The sequence below is a fragment of the Triturus cristatus genome, chromosome 2_1 (assembly GCF_964204655.1).
Source record: "Triturus cristatus chromosome 2_1, aTriCri1.1, whole genome shotgun sequence".
In the NCBI taxonomy this organism is placed as follows: Eukaryota; Metazoa; Chordata; class Amphibia; order Caudata; family Salamandridae; genus Triturus; species Triturus cristatus.
Genome location: NC_140581.1, coordinates 590618493 through 590635185, shown reverse-complemented (window position 1 = coordinate 590635185; position 16693 = coordinate 590618493). Strand labels below are relative to the sequence as shown.

General features: G+C 47.5%; 1 protein-coding gene across 2 annotated transcripts in view; it reads left to right on the top strand.

Moving 5' to 3' along the window:
- SKIC3 (SKI3 subunit of superkiller complex) overlaps window positions 1-16693 on the top strand; it is a 1406584-nt gene that overhangs the window by 744003 nt on the left and 645888 nt on the right. For both annotated transcript variants that reach the window (XM_085632495.1, XM_085632494.1), the window contains exons 30-31: window positions 7275-7398; window positions 10673-10894. In XM_085632495.1, the coding sequence (XP_085488621.1) occupies window positions 7275-7398; window positions 10673-10894 (346 nt within the window). The remainder of the gene's footprint in view (window positions 1-7274; window positions 7399-10672; window positions 10895-16693) is intronic.

Below are 16693 nucleotides of genomic sequence, written 5' to 3'. Positions count from 1 at the left end.
GAAAGTTAGGCCATCGCTCGCTTTCTGCCCAGCTTTGCCACCAACACCTCGGACGTTCCTTTCATGGCTTTGGCCAAGGCATTTACTATTGCCAGCCTATCTCACCCTAAAAGGGAACCCAGCAGTTTCACGGGAAAGGTCGTGATGCCCACCTCCCCTGTGAGCAAGATCCTTTCGTACCCGCCGCACCGCCCACTATCTACCCAATGACAGACTGAGGACAATCTCCCCATTTTGCAGGGAGAAGTGCATTCACTTTCGGCAAAAGGGGCCATTGAGAGGGTGCACAACGCCAGAAGTAGGATTTGGTTGTTATTCCCGCTTTCTTCAGATGCCCAAGAAGGCTGGAGGACTTCGGCCTATTCTAGATATGCTCCTTCTGAATTTCTTCCTCCTAAAGGAGATTTTCAAAATGCTCAGCATGGTCTGTTCCTATCTGCCCTTGAGTCCGATTGTGTTGTTGGACCGGCAGGATGCCTATTTCTATATTCCCATCCTGCTGGCCCATCACCGCTACCTGTGGTTTGTGGTTGAATAGAATCATTTTCAGTTCTCTGTGCTCCCCTTGGGTGTACATGAAATTTATGGCGGTGGTGGCAGCACACCTTCAGAGGTCAGGGATGCCAGTATTCCTCTACCTCAACCACTGGCTGTTGAAGGCTGACCTGTCCCTTGCAGTCGACGACGGTGAAACTCCTATCATCTTTGGGATTTGCTATTAAAGTGCTGAAGTCACACTTGACTCCTTCTCAGTTGCTCAGTTTCATCTTCTGGACAGGGTTTGGTTTTGTACCTTTGCCCCAGGTAAGAGCATCCAAGACATTCAGGTTATGATCCTGATCTTTCAGCCTCAGCCCTGGATTTCAATGAAGTAGACTGTGAGGCTGCTGGGACTGATGGCCTATTGGATCCTGGTGCTTGAGCACGCCAGGTGGCATATGCAGGCACTGCTGTTCGATGTAAAATCCCAATGGTTCCAAGATCATGGGGACCTCTCAGACTACATCCAGATCTTGGAGGAGACTGCAAAACATCTGCAGTGGAGGCAACTACACCACAATTGAGTCAGCGGCAAAGCCCTCTCCCTTCCTTACCCACTTAAAACCATTGCCCTCAAGATCTTGTATGGAAGAAACCAGTTAGCCGAGCTATTAGATAATGATAAAACAATGGTCAGCATCTGCAAACTCATTTCTATTTAGCTGCCTAAATACAAGCTATTTGATATTCTACATTTGGAAAGTACCTTACAACCACAAAATTAAAATCTGAGAGAAACTACTAGCCGCAGATTCCTTAACGTAGAATTATCACTTGGCGTGAGACTGGACCCGGAAAACTTTCTTTGCCCCAGCATCTCTGCGCGCCAGGGGGTCGGTACCACGCGACTCCGCCCTGACGTCACCACGGGCGTGACGTCAGCGAGGTCACAAAAGCCCCACCCCTGCGCGCTGACATCAGTTTCCTTCTGTTACGCGTGCAACGCGGATCCGGATCGTGTGCCTGTCCTGTTTTCAGGCCTTCTTTTCACGCTTATGCGTGGGGGGACAGTGTGCGAATGCCTTCGGGCTTTAAAGCGTGCTCGTCTTGTGCTCATCAGATGTCGGTGACGGACCCTCATCCGATTTGTATGTGGTGTTTGGGCGAGCACCATGATTCCACGGACTGCGACGCTTGCCAGCATCTGAAGCCTAAGTACCGGCGGGAGCGTCAGATGAAGCTCCTCTCAGCCCGGTTGTCCAGGTCTGGGTCGTCCCCGCATTCGTCCCCTGCGGAGGGGTCCATGAATCGCCGCTTCCGCTTTCGGCATCGCCCGTCACCGAGGCCCCTTGGACGTCGCTCGCCCATCGATAAGTCTCTTAGCTTGTCTCCGAGGCCTGCTCCCCGCTCTGTGGAGGGCGCGGGTTCTCTGCGGGACATGCGGCCTCATTCTTTGCCACCCTACCCGCCGTTTCCTGGCACCTGGGTGACTAGGATTCAAATGGAGGCCTATGCTGCTGCTCTGCAGGCTTCCTTGGCCCCTCCTCCTCCTGGGACGCCCGCGGATCCCTTGCCACATACAGGGCCTTCCGCGGCGTCTGCCGGCAGCTCCGGCGGGTTCAGCTTCAGGCTCTGGAGGTGTGGTGTCGTTAGGGTGCGGCCCTAGGGGTTCCCCTCTTCCGCCCACGGCGCCTCTGCCAAGCCACAAACCCCCGAGGGGGTCCCTGTGGTGTCACGGGAGGTCGCCGGGACTCGCAGCTCGCCCCGGAGTCCTCCTCGGTCTTCTGGGCAGGCGGCAGCCTTGCCAGAAGCCGAGCTGAAGCCGCTCAGGCGCCGACGGCTGTCGACCCTGGCAGCGCTGCGGGTGATGGCTAGGGACCGGGGCGTGTCCCTGGGTCCCTCTTGTCTCTCCACGCAGGCGGCTGCTTCATCGGAGGTCAAGTCGGTGCCTTTTCGGCATCGTTCTTTCGCCGCCCCGGAGCCGTCCCGCTCCATTCTCCTGGGTTGCAAGTGGTGGACGAGGTTGTCCCGGCGCCCCCTCCGGCACCGGTCGACCTCATGCGGCACCTGTGGCGGACTCCACGGTGTCGTGCCGTTGTCGACTCCTCTACAGAGGCCCCCTCCTCTCCGGAGGTTTGTCAACTTTGTCTCTTCTTCCCCGGAGACGGCCCGCCGTGTTGTGGCTTTCTCCCCGGCGTCTTCCAGGGAGGGCCCCTCGCCGTCCCCGCGGCCACAGCCTTCCCCAGAGGTACCTCAGGTCTCCCACTCGTCCATCAATCTTCCACCATTCCGACGCTGGCCATTTCTTCCTCCAGCTGGATTCGGGGATGGCCGGCTTAGTTTACAGCTGTCGCCCACGGAGGAATTGCTCTCCCCCCCACGACGCCCTACGGAGGCGTGTGCGGCCTTTGCCAGGGCCATTTCCACGGCTGCTGGCATTTTGCACATGGGCGACCCTGCTACCCCATTTCCTATGAACCATTTGCTGGAGGTTCTCCATCAGGGCTCTGGTGGACGAGAGCTGCTTCTTCCCTTCGAAGCTTCGCTCCATAATTTTCTTCTGGGGGCGTCCTGCCACTGGGGATCCGGTGCCTCAGCCGCTCCTCCACCGCCACTGCCCTGCTCCGCACGACCCAGTCTGCCTTTCTTACCACCCTTCTACTCAGGGCCCTCTTCTGCAGACTGCTTTTCCTTCTTTACCTTTGGTGTTGTTTCCTGCGTCACGAGAGGCCCGATGGTTAGATTCCTTTTGGCGGAACCTCTTTGCTTCTTCTAGTGCTGCTTTGCGAGCACTCAACACGTTTTGTGTGTTGGCCAGGGCTACTTCAAGCTTGTGAGATTCCGTGGAGTCCATTCTGTCTTCTGCCTCTCCAGAAGGTACTCATGCTGATCTGCGATGCCATGTGATGGATGGCCAGGAGCTGGCCGCGTTTATTCTTCGTTCGGCCCTGGATGTTTCTGATGCTCTCGGCTGCTCAATGGCGAGTTTAGTAGCTCTCCGTCGCCATGCTTAGCTGAGGGATAGCGTTTTCCCTGAGAATGTGAAGGAGCGTCTTGTTGACCTGCCCTTTGACGGAGTGCTTTTGTTTAACACCCATGCGGATTCTGCCATTCAGTGGCTCCTTGCAGGGCTCCGTCCTCCTCCCCCCTCCCCCCCTCCTCCTCCTCCTCCTCCTCCCCCCCCCCCCTCCTCCTCCTCCTCCTCCTCCTCCTCCTCCTCCCCCCTCCGTAACTTGGCTTCGGGTCCTTAAATCCACCCCTTTGTGCTGTTGGCTGCTGGTACAGCCCCTTTGGATTTTGTGGTTCTTTGGTTGTGGTCTGCCCATTTGTGTCCTCAAGTTGGGCCTTTGGTATTTTTTTTTTTGATTGGCTGCTTGTCAAGCCGTCTGTGGTTCTATCTGCAGGTCCTTTTTGTTCTGTCCTCTGTTGCGGGATTTTTTTCCCTAAGAGGTGTTCCCATGTTTTCTTGGGACGTATCATACCCTACCTTTATGTTCTGGTCCTCTACTGCGGGTTTTTCCCTAAGAGGTGTTCCCATGTTTTAGTGGGACGTGTCATACCCTATGTGGGGTACTTGTAGCAATTGAGTAGCTCTGTCTTGCGCTGGGGAGGTATGGTTGCCCCCTTTTTCGGGTTACCTGCCTTTCTTGGCATCATTGTATACCGCTGGTGCTGTCTCTAGCATCTTGTCCGGGCGCGGCTTGTGCTGCTCCGGGTTCCATCATTCTCGGTGTCCACTTCGTCGCTTGACAGTTTGATATGCTGTCTGTGGTGTCGTGTTGTGGCGGTTCCGCCTTCCTGTCTGGCGTTTCGGCCTGGTCCCCTGTCTGGTGTTCCAGGGGGGCTGGATTTCTCCTGGCTTGCCTGTGTTCTGGTTGCGTCCTCTGTTTCGCCCCCCCCCCCTCCCTTTTCTCTTATGGCTGGTTCAATTTCTCTTCATGGGTCGGTGTGTGTCTATTGTACGATCCTTCCTTGGGCCTGTTCTGCATTTCCGGCCACCTTGGTGCTGTCTGTTGTTGGCGGTGCACGGCTGCTTGTGCTCCCCCACCGCCATGGCCCTTGTTGTGCTACCTTGTGCCCCTGCCTCTTGTTCTGCTGGGGCTTTGCGCACCTGTGCCTTTCTTCTTATGCCTGCGTTCCTTGGCTGTGGAGCCGTTCCTGCCTTGCTTGCTTCCTTGCGACTGATGCCTGTTCGGCTGTCCTCTGTCATTGTGTGTTTTCCTACGGCAGGCTCTGCCTCTGGTTCTGCCTCTTCTCTCTGGAGTTGGGGTCGTTCTTTCCTCCTGGGTGCTCCTCTGCGGCTGTCTGACCCCACGAGGGTTTGTGGCCATTGTACCTTGCATGGGCTTGGGGTCTCCTGGCTTCCCTTCGCCTTGCTGGGGCCTTGTGTTTCTTCCTACTGGGGAGGTTCTCTCGCAGGCCCTCCTCCCCTTTGGGTATGGCTTGAGTATCTATTCTACGTTAAGGAATCTGCGGCTAGTAGTCTCTATCAGATGTACGAGTTACTTACCTTTGGTAACGATGTATCTGGTAGAGACGATTCTTGCCGCATATTCCTTCACGGCCTGCCCTTCCTCCCCGTTCTGCGAGGACCTTTCCTGTGGTTTTCTGGACTCGCCTCCCTCCGGGTGGCTGGTCTCCTATGAGGGTCCGCTTCGCTCTGCTCGGACAGGATACTTGGTTTTCTTGATTGTTCCAGCCCTTCCCTTATGATACATGGTCGGTTGGTTCATGTGTGCTTCTGCATCCCTCCACCCTGCCTTTTCTCCGATGTAGGGGCCTGGTTTTACTCTTCTACGTTTTACTTGCTTGGGGTTCTGCTTCTTTTGCAGTCCTCTAAATAGTTTTTATTTTTTTTGCCTGTACCTCGGCTTTTTCGCTCCTTTCAGGGGATACAGCCCTCCTTGAGGGTGTCGTCTGGGGGTGGATTGCTGTTCCTCTATTTTCCGGGCTTGTTGCGCTACGCTGTTGTGGGTGGTGATTGCAGTCTCTCTCCTCTCCTCTCCCCCCGCCCCCCCTTTTCACATGCTTCTGCCTCCTGGACGGTTGTCGCCTTCGCTTGCAACAGTGTTCCCATGCTTCTGCCTCCTGGACGGTTGTCGCCTTCGCTTGCAACAGTGTTCCTCAGAGCGGTGCTCTGCTCTTTCGCTGCTATGGCTTTCCTCGCTATGGTCTTTTGTGCCTTGGTGCTTGGCACTTTTCCAACTGGGGCTGTTCCTCCCCTTTCGTTTCTCTCTTTTTTGTTTCACTGGATTTTTGCACACTGTTCCCATACTATCCACAGTTTTGTTTGTGATGGCTCCGCGTTGTGGCCCGGAAAAGTTCTCTGAAGAAAACTGATGTCAGCGCGCCAGAGTGGGTCTTATGTGACCTAGCTTATGGATACGTTAAGGAATCTGCAGCTGGAATCGTCTCTACCAGATGCATCGTTACCGAAGGTAAGTAACTCGTACGATTGGTAGATATTCTGAAAATACATGGTTTTAGTTCTGAGGTGGAAACCTTGTAATTGACAAAAAAAAAATAGGGTTGCGTTAAGAAGAAATGATTGCGAAGAGGTTGTGCGACTACTGCAGTGATTTAAAGAACTGCACTATGGTCCATGTCTGAATGCCCTTCTCAGCAACTGAATACCTACACTTGCGTGGCATTCCTTACCTTTCCAGCCCTAGCCACCACACAGCTTCTTCATCCCCACTGTGTAATGGGGTAAACAATATCTATTTCCGCCCTGCACCTTTTAATGTATGAACCAGTAACAGACTGAAAGCTAAACCATTACAAAACAAGATCCTTTCTCTGGCATCACTAGTTCTCATTCTTTGTCTTTCCCTTCTTTAAAGTCAGTGGCCTCCTATGGATTGTCGCATGTTGCCGCACCTCACTTAGCTTCCAATTGTTTCTACATCCCTCCTGCTACAACCACTCTACACATTATACACTACCATCCCCTAACAAACCCTCACACTGATCCCATTTTACCACCTTGAATGAACAACCAATACACTCATTGACAGCTGCCATTCTAGCTGCAAATACCCAAACCATCTGTTTATGGCTGCTAAGTTAGTTTCTATTCAAACAACACAGACTTGTTCACTCGCCCATGACCACTTAAATGAAAATTAAACAGGCCTGTAGTGCTGATAAATAACTGATTAATTTCTTCACATGCTGATTGTAGATATTAACACAGTGTAAATGGAATGGTGAAAAAAACATTTGCGGGCCATAGATCCAGAGCGGGTTGTGAATGTCTCCATAGCACTTCTTTCTGAAGAAGCACCTCAAATGTTATTTTCTCATAGTATTTAGTTTCGGTCCGAAGATCACATTTCCAATTGTCTAATGATAGTTGAGAATCACTGCAGGGTGGAGCAATGTTTGAGTTGGATAGGAACATGTATATTCATAGATAGAGTAGTACATGCGCTTATCTGCCTTCAAGCAAATTTTTTGGGAGTGCAGTATCTAACACTGCAGAAAGACACAGATCAGACACAAGAGTACTTGAAGAGATATATTTCACCCTATTTTTTTTTTATTCACCTGTTTAGTGAAGCAAACTGATTGTATTGGATTTGTTTACTGCTTGGTTTATTATTTGAGTATATGATTGCACTGTTTAGTGAATAATTAGGAATTTTTAAATGTACCATTATGATTTTAATGTATACATAACTTGAAATTACACTTTATTTGAATTCACACTTTAAATATAAAACCATATGGTATAAACGTAAGAATATTTTAAAGATGAAGCCTTTCAGTAATGGTTTAAATTGGACTTTTAGCCTATGAAAAAGCACTTACTGCTGCCGAGTCGGAACAAGATAAAGCCCATATCCTTACAGCCCTCGCAATAATAGAACACAAACGTGGTAAAGTGGACTCTGCAAAGACGATATTGTTTAAATGGTAAGTGAATGGCATATTGTTCAGTTTAATTTTAGAATAGGTGAGCTACTAACTGAGATTCTGGTTACGTCTGATGATTGTATATGTTTTGCCTAGAAACTCATTTTTTCTGCTTTCAAGCTAACGGGGAAGTAAGTAAATCCTTCCCCAAGATCTCTAGTATTTCTCTCTAATTAACTTATATTGAGCCCAGTGATCATGAGGCTTATATACTAATATGTCTTTATAAATAATTCAACTGGATACACTTTTTGAATACTATGAAATGCTAATTGTTTTGTCCATGTATAAGAATATGCATTACATTAACTCCATCTTGGATTGCAAAAAAAGCAAAACATTTTAAAATGCTGCAATTTTGAGAAATGTTCAGCGTAAAGCTGAGATTGGTAATTGAAGCATATAGAAATCCACAAGTCTATTCCTGCTGTGCATGATGGAACAATTGCTAAAGTTCCGATTTTGTAATATTGCTATGCTCTTGTATCCTGTGTTCCGTATGTATTTTGGGCCTCTAGGAGAATCAGATGGAAGTCACTGCAGAATTTATCATTTATTTCAGGGGCTTTGGAGTCAGTAGGGTAATGTGGTAGGTGCAGATGTTTACATGAGAAACCGAACTATGAGGAATACCAGTACTATTGTTTTTTTGTTTTTTTTTGTAGAATTTTATTGATGAATAAAACATTTGACATGTACATATATCGTGATATACCATTAGTCATTTAAAGGAAAAATACTGTGTAATATGCAACGATACAGTTAGGCATTACAGTTTCATGAAGTTCTTTTGTCTTTTCAAGTTCAACAGTTGGTGAAATGCATAGTTCCCCGATAGGCATTCCAGGCCCCCCACTTTCTATCCCACTCCTTAGGGCAGCCTCTGATCTTGTAGACTTCTTTTTCAGCTACCATACATTTGTCCATTTCCACCATCCAACCAACTAGCAACGGCTTGTCTGCAGCCCCCCATTTCATAGCAATGGCTCTTTTGACTAGGGTGTATCCCAGGGTGGTGAATTTTTGTTCTATATCCGTAAGGTCATTTGCTTCCCAAATGTTCAGGGTTCCTAGTAGGGGTTTCAGTACAATTGATTTGCCCAGAGCATCTTGCATCTTGTCAGTGGCTCGCTCCCAGATGTATCGTATGTAGGGGCAGTCCCACAAGATGTGATAGAATGTGGCTCCAGAGTTACAGCCACGCAGGCAAAGCGCATCTTGCCGAGTCCCTATCTTGGCCAATGTCACCCCAGTAAGGTATGTCCTATGTGGGATCTTCAATTGGATCAGTTTAAAGCGTTGGTTAATAGCCGCGTCCCTGGGGGACATCAGGGCAGTCTGCCAGTCCTCATCGTCAAGTTGTCCTATGTCTGATTGCCATCTGTCTCTTAAGAATAAGGAAGGGGTCTGGCAGGTTATTGCTTAATTTGTGATAGGTAAGGGAGATGGCCTTAGTAAGGAGAACAGTACTATTCTTGATTACTAGGTTTTTAAGTCCTTTTGAACTATTCCATATATAAACCATTGATGTGAATCCACAGGTTAAGTGAATACTTGCAAAATGAAGGGAGTGGTTTGAAATCAACTTATGGGGCAAAAACGGTTGCTGAAATTGGCAAATCTAGAGAGGGTGGGAAAAACATAATGAGGCAGGCTAGAGTGCATTGTTATTTAGTAAGGGGTGTTATGTTTTTTTTCTTCAACTACTGTTACTTCATCATAGTTTTGATTCCCTGCCTTCAGTTTGTCTAACCATCACAATGAAAGCACCTTTAATTTAGTTGCCCTTCTGTTACTCATCCCCTATTCCACTACCCTAAAGTTTACCATCGTACGGTTTACTCAGTTGTGTTTTTAATTTACTTAAATTGACTACCATCAGTAATAACCCTTACTCTTATAAATTGCATTTTAAAAAATGAACTAAAAAACGTAAGTACTCTATATTTGGCTTTGATTCCAACCCTTATTTAAATTATTTTTAATGATGTTCCTGATAGTAAATTAATGCTAATTTCACCCATACCCCTATTTTGGATTCTATGTAATTAAGTGAACCTGATTAGAATATCAATACCTAGCCTAGCCACATATGGAATTTAATCTAAATATTTTAAATTGGGGTAACTTCTCTTGTATAAAATATGACTTACACCAACCACAAATTACATCATAATAATTGTAAACCTTATTCTAACCCTGTTACTTACACTAAACTTACATTTAAATAAAAACTTTTATTTTTAACTTAATTGTATTCACCAAATTCCGTACCAACCTAAATTCTTATTAAATTATTTTAAATTAATAGGTAACATTATTCTAATCATGGCATTCATGTTAATTGAGTTATTTTCCAGTTAACTACTAAAAAAAAAACTAGACCCTAATATTAAATTAAACAAAAGTATAGTTATATAAATTAATTACACATAACGTATTTATTTTTTATAATATAGTAGTCTATGTTATAAATATACCGGAGTACTAACCTTAGCCTTGCTGGCAAGTATTATTGAAATATCTCACATTAAAAAATAATTAAACTAATAGGTAACACTATTCTAACAGTAGCACTAAGCCCTAATTAATTTTAATTAAACTATGTGTAATTAAGCCAAAGCAATTATAACCATTTAACCCTATTTTTAAACTATTGGTAAATTATACTTACCTTAAAGGTTGATTCTTTTGACAAAATGAGTTTCTAACTGGTTAAATGCAGGGAAGGTAAAGGTGTAATTGAAGTAAAAGCGGAAAAGTGAATCCTAAATGATTAAAAGGTGGCAATGTAAAGGTAACCTCGGAGACTAAGTATGGGTCAGTCACTACTGAGATAAGCAGAAGGTCCAATAGTGGTTGTCATGAATTTCATGCAGCAATAGTATGATACTTGAGTAGCCAGTTCTATATAGGTTGTTGGCTTTCCTGTGAATTTAGGCAGAATTGCAGCATGATTAATTTTTTGTGCCAATCTGTGGAAAATGCATCTCGCACTCCCGATCGGGGTGTTTTTCCAGATTTTGGTGCTATTTCTCCTAAAAGTTGTATTCCTAAGATGCTCTATTGAGAGAAAAGCTGTTAATAAGTACAGGTATGGATAACTTAAAAATTCAAAGTCCATACACATTAAATTATGGTATGAGTGTTACATGATAACCAAAAGCACAGATGATGATTCATTGAATACAAAAACCGGAAACTTGATTATTTGCTAAATAAGTTTTACTATGATGTATCTCATGGTAAACCAAAACGTTTTTCTTTCTTACAGTTCAATTCTAAAAGAGCCCAGTATTGAAAGTCTTCAGGGTCTTTGTGCTTTGGGACTTGCAAAGCGTGATGTTACTCTCTCAACAGCAGCACTCAATGAGTTGCTAAAGCACATTGGTAGAAAAGACAGTATTTATGATAGATGTCTGATTACATCTGCAATCTGTGCACTACAGGGAAGAAACATGGCTGTGCAGAGGCAGGCATCCAAAGCTATTCATCGGTATGTTTAACTTTTATAATGTGATAATTCATGCAAGTATGTGATCTACCCCATGGAATCTTAATTGAAAATTAGCATTAGAATGAAACTTGATTAACCACAGATGTGGACTCTTAATTTGTCATGATTTCAGAGCCTGTTTCTGCTGTTACTACTACTTGGTTAAACTTTGTGGCATCCTTAATGTTGTTCTGTATGAGAAAGTTTGCAACTTCTTTTTTAAAGTTGATGTATGATATTGTGACAGGTTCTCATCTGAACAATAATTGTCAATTAACATTAAAGTATGTCTTTGGAATTGATCTTAGGTGAAGCTGCTGCTTCTTTATGCTGTTTGTAATCTTGGGCCCGATGGTCCTAGTTTTGCTGTCCACTTACACCTATTTGTGAGCTTAAACAGTCTACACTGATTATAGCATTAAAGATGGATGATTATCATAGTTATTATGGGTGTCATTGGATAAACAAAAGACAAGTATGTAGGTGAGTCACTCTTGGAAATTTGTTGTCCGTTTAAGAAGAGAACAGTGATTTTGATACATTGCCTTCTGCCCGTTTTTGCAAACTTTAGAGTAAATATCACAAGCAGAAGAAGTCACCAGTGTACCAGAATTTTGGTTAGACAATGTAAGAAATATTTATTTCTGATAGGGACTTTTAACCACAGATTCTTCACTTTAGAATATTCCCCAGGCGTCAGTGGATCCGGAAAATCATGAGCAGTACCTCTGTATGTTGACGTAGTCTGCGTCAAAAGTGACGCTTTTGTGCCCATATATGTGCTACCCTGGCACACTGACATCATTTCCTTTTAACAGCATACATCTGGAGAGTTACTTTGTAATTGTTTTACCAACTTTTTCGACCCTATGGAGCATACTTTTGAGCATTTGCTTACAGTGTGCTAGCGACATGTCCGCTACAAGAGCTACAGGGTGTAAACCTTCCATGGAATGTCATAGACATTCAGACAGGTTTGGGCCTGTCTCGGGTCTGGCCACGACCCCAAGGCTTGCGTCAAGTGCAAGTTGATGCATTCCAAAGCAATTTGCAAGTGATAGTGAAGCTCCTGGCGACATGGCAGAAGGTGGCTCCGTGATGCTCCTGGTTGCATTCCAAGGAAGATCTACCCTGAATTCCCCGGATCGACGCCCGCCCAATTGAAAATGTTTTATGAAGCCATGCACGGCATTTTCTGTCCACAGACTCCCTCTGCTGCGCCTTTGGGCCCCACAGAGCCTCTAGGTGCGCAAGCTGGGTTACTGCCGGCGCCCCCCACCCTTCACCTATCCCTGACGCCAGCTGATCCCTATGGATCCGGCTTTAAGCCGTGTCTGGTGCCTTTATCCACCCCACCCCCAGTTTCTCTGGTGCTGATGCAGCTGCTACCGGCATAGCTGGATGAGAAAACCCATACCTATCTCAAAGTCAGCTCCACCCCAGCACTGCTGAATATCTACACTGGGGCCATCCAGACCATACCAGCCAAAGGACTTACCACCTTTGGACAGGTCCTCTATCCCCAAAGGGAGCGATGAAGAAGAGGGGTATGTCCCCTTTGAGGAAGAACCTGACCAGGAACAGGGGCTTGGTGAGGCCAGTGGTCTGGACCCCACCCCGGACTCTGGCATGCTTTCCCCTCTGGGCCCTGTTTCAGAGGAAGGTGCATCCTTTACATCAGTGATACGAAAGGCAGTGAAGGTCCTTGACCTGCTTGTGCCAGCTTTTGAAGTCAAGATCAATTTCTTGACTTGGTGCATCATCCAGGGGTGAGCTCTGCTGAGCCTTTTCTTCTCTTCAGTGAAGCCCTCACCGACGTTCTGGGTGTTTGGGCAAAACCCTGCACAGGGGCTCTCGTGCCCCGCATTATTGCCCATTACCACCATCCCGCCCCAGATAACCCAGCCTTCCTCTCCCAACAATCCTCCCCGGGGAGCCTTTAGGTCGAGGCTTTCACAACAAGCGTCATCCCAAAAGTGTTCCCATCCACCCCACTAGACAGGGAATCCAAGAGTCTGTAAACTTTTGGGAAGAACGTTTTCTTATCCACCAGCTTAGCCTTAAGGTCGGTGAACACTGCAGATATTAACATGCTATATGTGACTTGTTGCGCAGCTACTCCCCTTGCTCCCTGTGAAGGCCACACCATTCTCAACCAAGCCTTGGTGGACAGTTGAGATGCAGCAAAGTTCGCCATCAGGTGTGGCGTGTTAACCACGACTCTAGGTAGGGCCATGGTTTCAATGTTGGCTCTTCATCACTACGCCTGGTTGCAGTCCACTGAGTTTTCGGGGGGGTGTCAAGCATCTCTCATTGGCATGCCATTTGATGGCTCCCACTTGTTCGATTACAAAACAGATATGGCACCTGAACACTTTTGGCAGAGCGGAATCACCCGGGACCTCTCTCTTTGCGCTCACAACGGCAGTCCATTTGCCCCTTCTGATGCTGTGGTCTGGGCCCTGTGGGTGTGGCAATACCGGCCTTATCAATCATTCAATCTGTTTTTATAAAGCTATGCTATTCCCCTGTGGGAGTAACCAGGTGCTTAGATTTCGCTGGGCTCAGTTGAAAGCCAGATCTTGAGACTCTTTCTGAATTCCGTGAGAGATGGTAATGTTTGAAAGGGAAGGTCATTCCTGGCTTTTGCATTGAAGTTGGAGAAGGAACGGCCTCCACAGTGGCTTCAGAGGATGCAGAGAGTGTGGGTGAAGAGGGAGGAGTGCAGTTGTCTCCCCCCCCCCCCCCCTCCCCAGTAGATAGCCCAGCCATTTCGTGGCTGTAGTAGAGGATCCCAGAATAAATGCAAGAGTCGTACCCAATACCCTATCCAATGCCCCACCCCTCTGGCTACCGAATCCTCCAAGCTGCTTTGGTGAGCCCTGTTGGTGACATAATCCAGCACCACCTGCCACAGTGGTGCAGCATAACCTCCGACAAGTGGGTGTGCTGAAGGGTTACGCCCTCCGGATCATGGAGGCTCCTCCACCCTTGCTACCATCCCCAGAACGGCTGAGCAGAGGACCATCCTTACTTTGTCAGGAAGTGCATGTTTTGTTCGTCAAACATCCTCCGATCCAGTTTAGTGAGCCCTCCACCCCGTAAAGTCACCCCGTTGGTGACAGCATCCAGCGCCACCTGCCTCAGTAGAGCTGCATAGCCTCCGACAAGTGGGCGCTCCAAATTGTACTGAAGGGTTACGCCCTCTCATTCGTGGAGACTCCGCCACCCTTGCTACCATCCCCAGAACGACTGAACAGAGGACGTCCTTGCTCTGTAAGAAAGTGCAGGCTCTGTTGGTCAAATATCCTCTAAGCCCCTTTAGTGAGCCCTCCACCCTGTAAAGTCACCCCCTTGGTGACAGAATCTAGCACCACCTGCCTCAGTAGAGCAACATAACCTCCAACAAGTGGGTGCTCCAAACTGTGCTGAAGGGTTACACCCACCCGTTATTGGAGACTCCTCCACCCTGTCTCCCATCCCAGAACGGCTGAACAGAGGTCGTTCGTTGCTTTGTCAGGAAGTACAGGCTCTGTAGGCCAAAGGAGCCATAGAGAGGATGCCAGCATCAGGTTTAGCATAGTGTCACCCTAAGTGGGAAGGGTATGCCCAGACATGGGTATCGTGCTCACTACACCACTGGATTAAAGCTAGCCTGGCTGATGAAGGGTGATTCCCTGAAACCGGTCCCAGGATGCTTGTTTCCGGTCCAGGGAGGACCTGGTTTGGAGGTTCGGTCTGAACTGTTCCCATAAGGAACAAGGTCAAGACTGATTTGCATATGGCTGGGTCCAAACTTGTGTGGTGTGGGAGCAAAAGAATGATGGATTAAACCCAGATCCTTGTGATTGGGAGTGAATGTTTGCATTGTCCAGCATTCGGTCCATCAATTCTTTCTTTTGCATAGTGTCTCCCTAAGTGGAAGGGTATGCCCAGACATTGGTACAGTGCTCAGTACACCACTGGATTCAAACTAGCCTGGCTGATGAATGGTGATGCCCTGGATCCGGTCCCAGGATGCTTGTTTCCAGTCCAGGGAGGACCTGGCTTCGCAGTGCGGGCTGGACTGTTCCCATAAGGAACAGGGTTGAACTGATTTGCATATGGCTGGGTCCATACTGGGGTGGGGTGGTGAGCAAAAGAATGAAGGATTAAACCCAGATCCTTTTGACTGGGGGTGTATGTTTGCATTGTCCACCATTCCGTCCATCAATTGTTTCTTTTGCATAGCACCAGAGATAGGGCATGGTTGCTATTCCCGCTGCTTCCTGGTCCCACAAAAGACAAAGAGTCCCGTCTTATAGTAGATCTGCGCCCTCTCAATGTCTTTCTTCAGAAAGAGAAATTCAGGATTTCCACAATGGCCCGGTCTACCCCTGATCCAGGAGACTGAATGGTAGCGTCGGACTTTCCAGGAATATACTTTCACACCCCTGTCCTGCATGCTCACAGGTGTTACCGGTGGTTCGCGGTGGGCCACGAGGATTTACAGTTTGCTGTGCTCCTCTTTGGCCTTACCAATGCCTCTTGAGTTTTCATGAAAATAATGGTGGTGTTGCTGGGGGTTCCAGTCTTCCCCCTACCTCATTGACTGACTGACTGCTGAAGGCGGACTTGCTCCAGGTAGTTGTCACCCACCTTCAGACCATGGCAACTTTTTGCACTTAATAGGGTTCACTATCAACCTGCTGAAGTCACATTTGACTCCTTCTCAAACACTCCCCTTCATCAGACCCATTCTGGATACAGTTCAGATCTACACCTATCCTCTAGATCGGAGGGCCCTTGGGCTATGATTACGTTTCAGCCTCCATCCATGTTTTTGATGAGACCGACTCTGATGCTGCTGGGTCTGATGGCCTCCTGCATCCTGCTAGTGAACCACGCCAGATGACATATGTAGGCTCTGTAGTGGGATCTTAAGTGTCAGTGGGCTTAAAACCAGGGAAATTTCTTCAACCTGGTCCAGATTTCGAAGGAGAATGCAAGAGATCTGTAGTGGTGGCTGACGGACTGCATTCGGGTCAGCGGCAGACCACTCTCCCTTCCCACCCAGAACTGACAGTGGTGACTGATGCATCACTTTTGGGTTGGGGCAGCCACCTGGGAGAGGTGAAGTTTAGAGGACTCCAGCTTCTATCTGTTGGAGTTGAGGGATATCCACTTGCCATTGAAAGCCTTCCTCCCATCCATTAAGGGAAGGCTGGTTCATGTGTTCTTCACGGATAACACTACTGCCATGTGGTATGGCAACAGATAGTGCAGGGTGAAGTCAGTGCTAGGAGGCTCTGATCCTCTGGATTTGGCTGGGGCACCAGGACATCTTCCCGGTTATGCAGCAACTTGCAGGCTCCCTGAACGCTAGGGTGGACAAACTCAGCTGTCGATGCCTTGCTGATCACAAATAGCTATTACATCCAAGGTCTATTTCAAGAAGTACCTGCTACTCCTGTTTCTGCTCTCCTTCCCCTTACCCGCACTCACCTGCTTTTCTCCCATACCAGACCACCTGTCATCATACCTCAATCATTTCGAAGTGGACAACAGGGATGAGAGTGACCATCTACAGCTGAGGGCAACCTTTCAATTAGAAGTGACATATGCCCCACAACTGCAAACAATAGGGGCTCCATCTGGGGAAGAGGGCCACAAAGTACTGAGCAGAATAAAATGGTCTGCATATCTCAGCCTAAAACTCGCAGAGCTGTATTACATCCAAAGAGCCGAATCCAACTGAAAAAGCAACAGTCCCTCACCCTGTACATTGGGCAGCATTCTTAGCGGATCTAAAACAAGCCT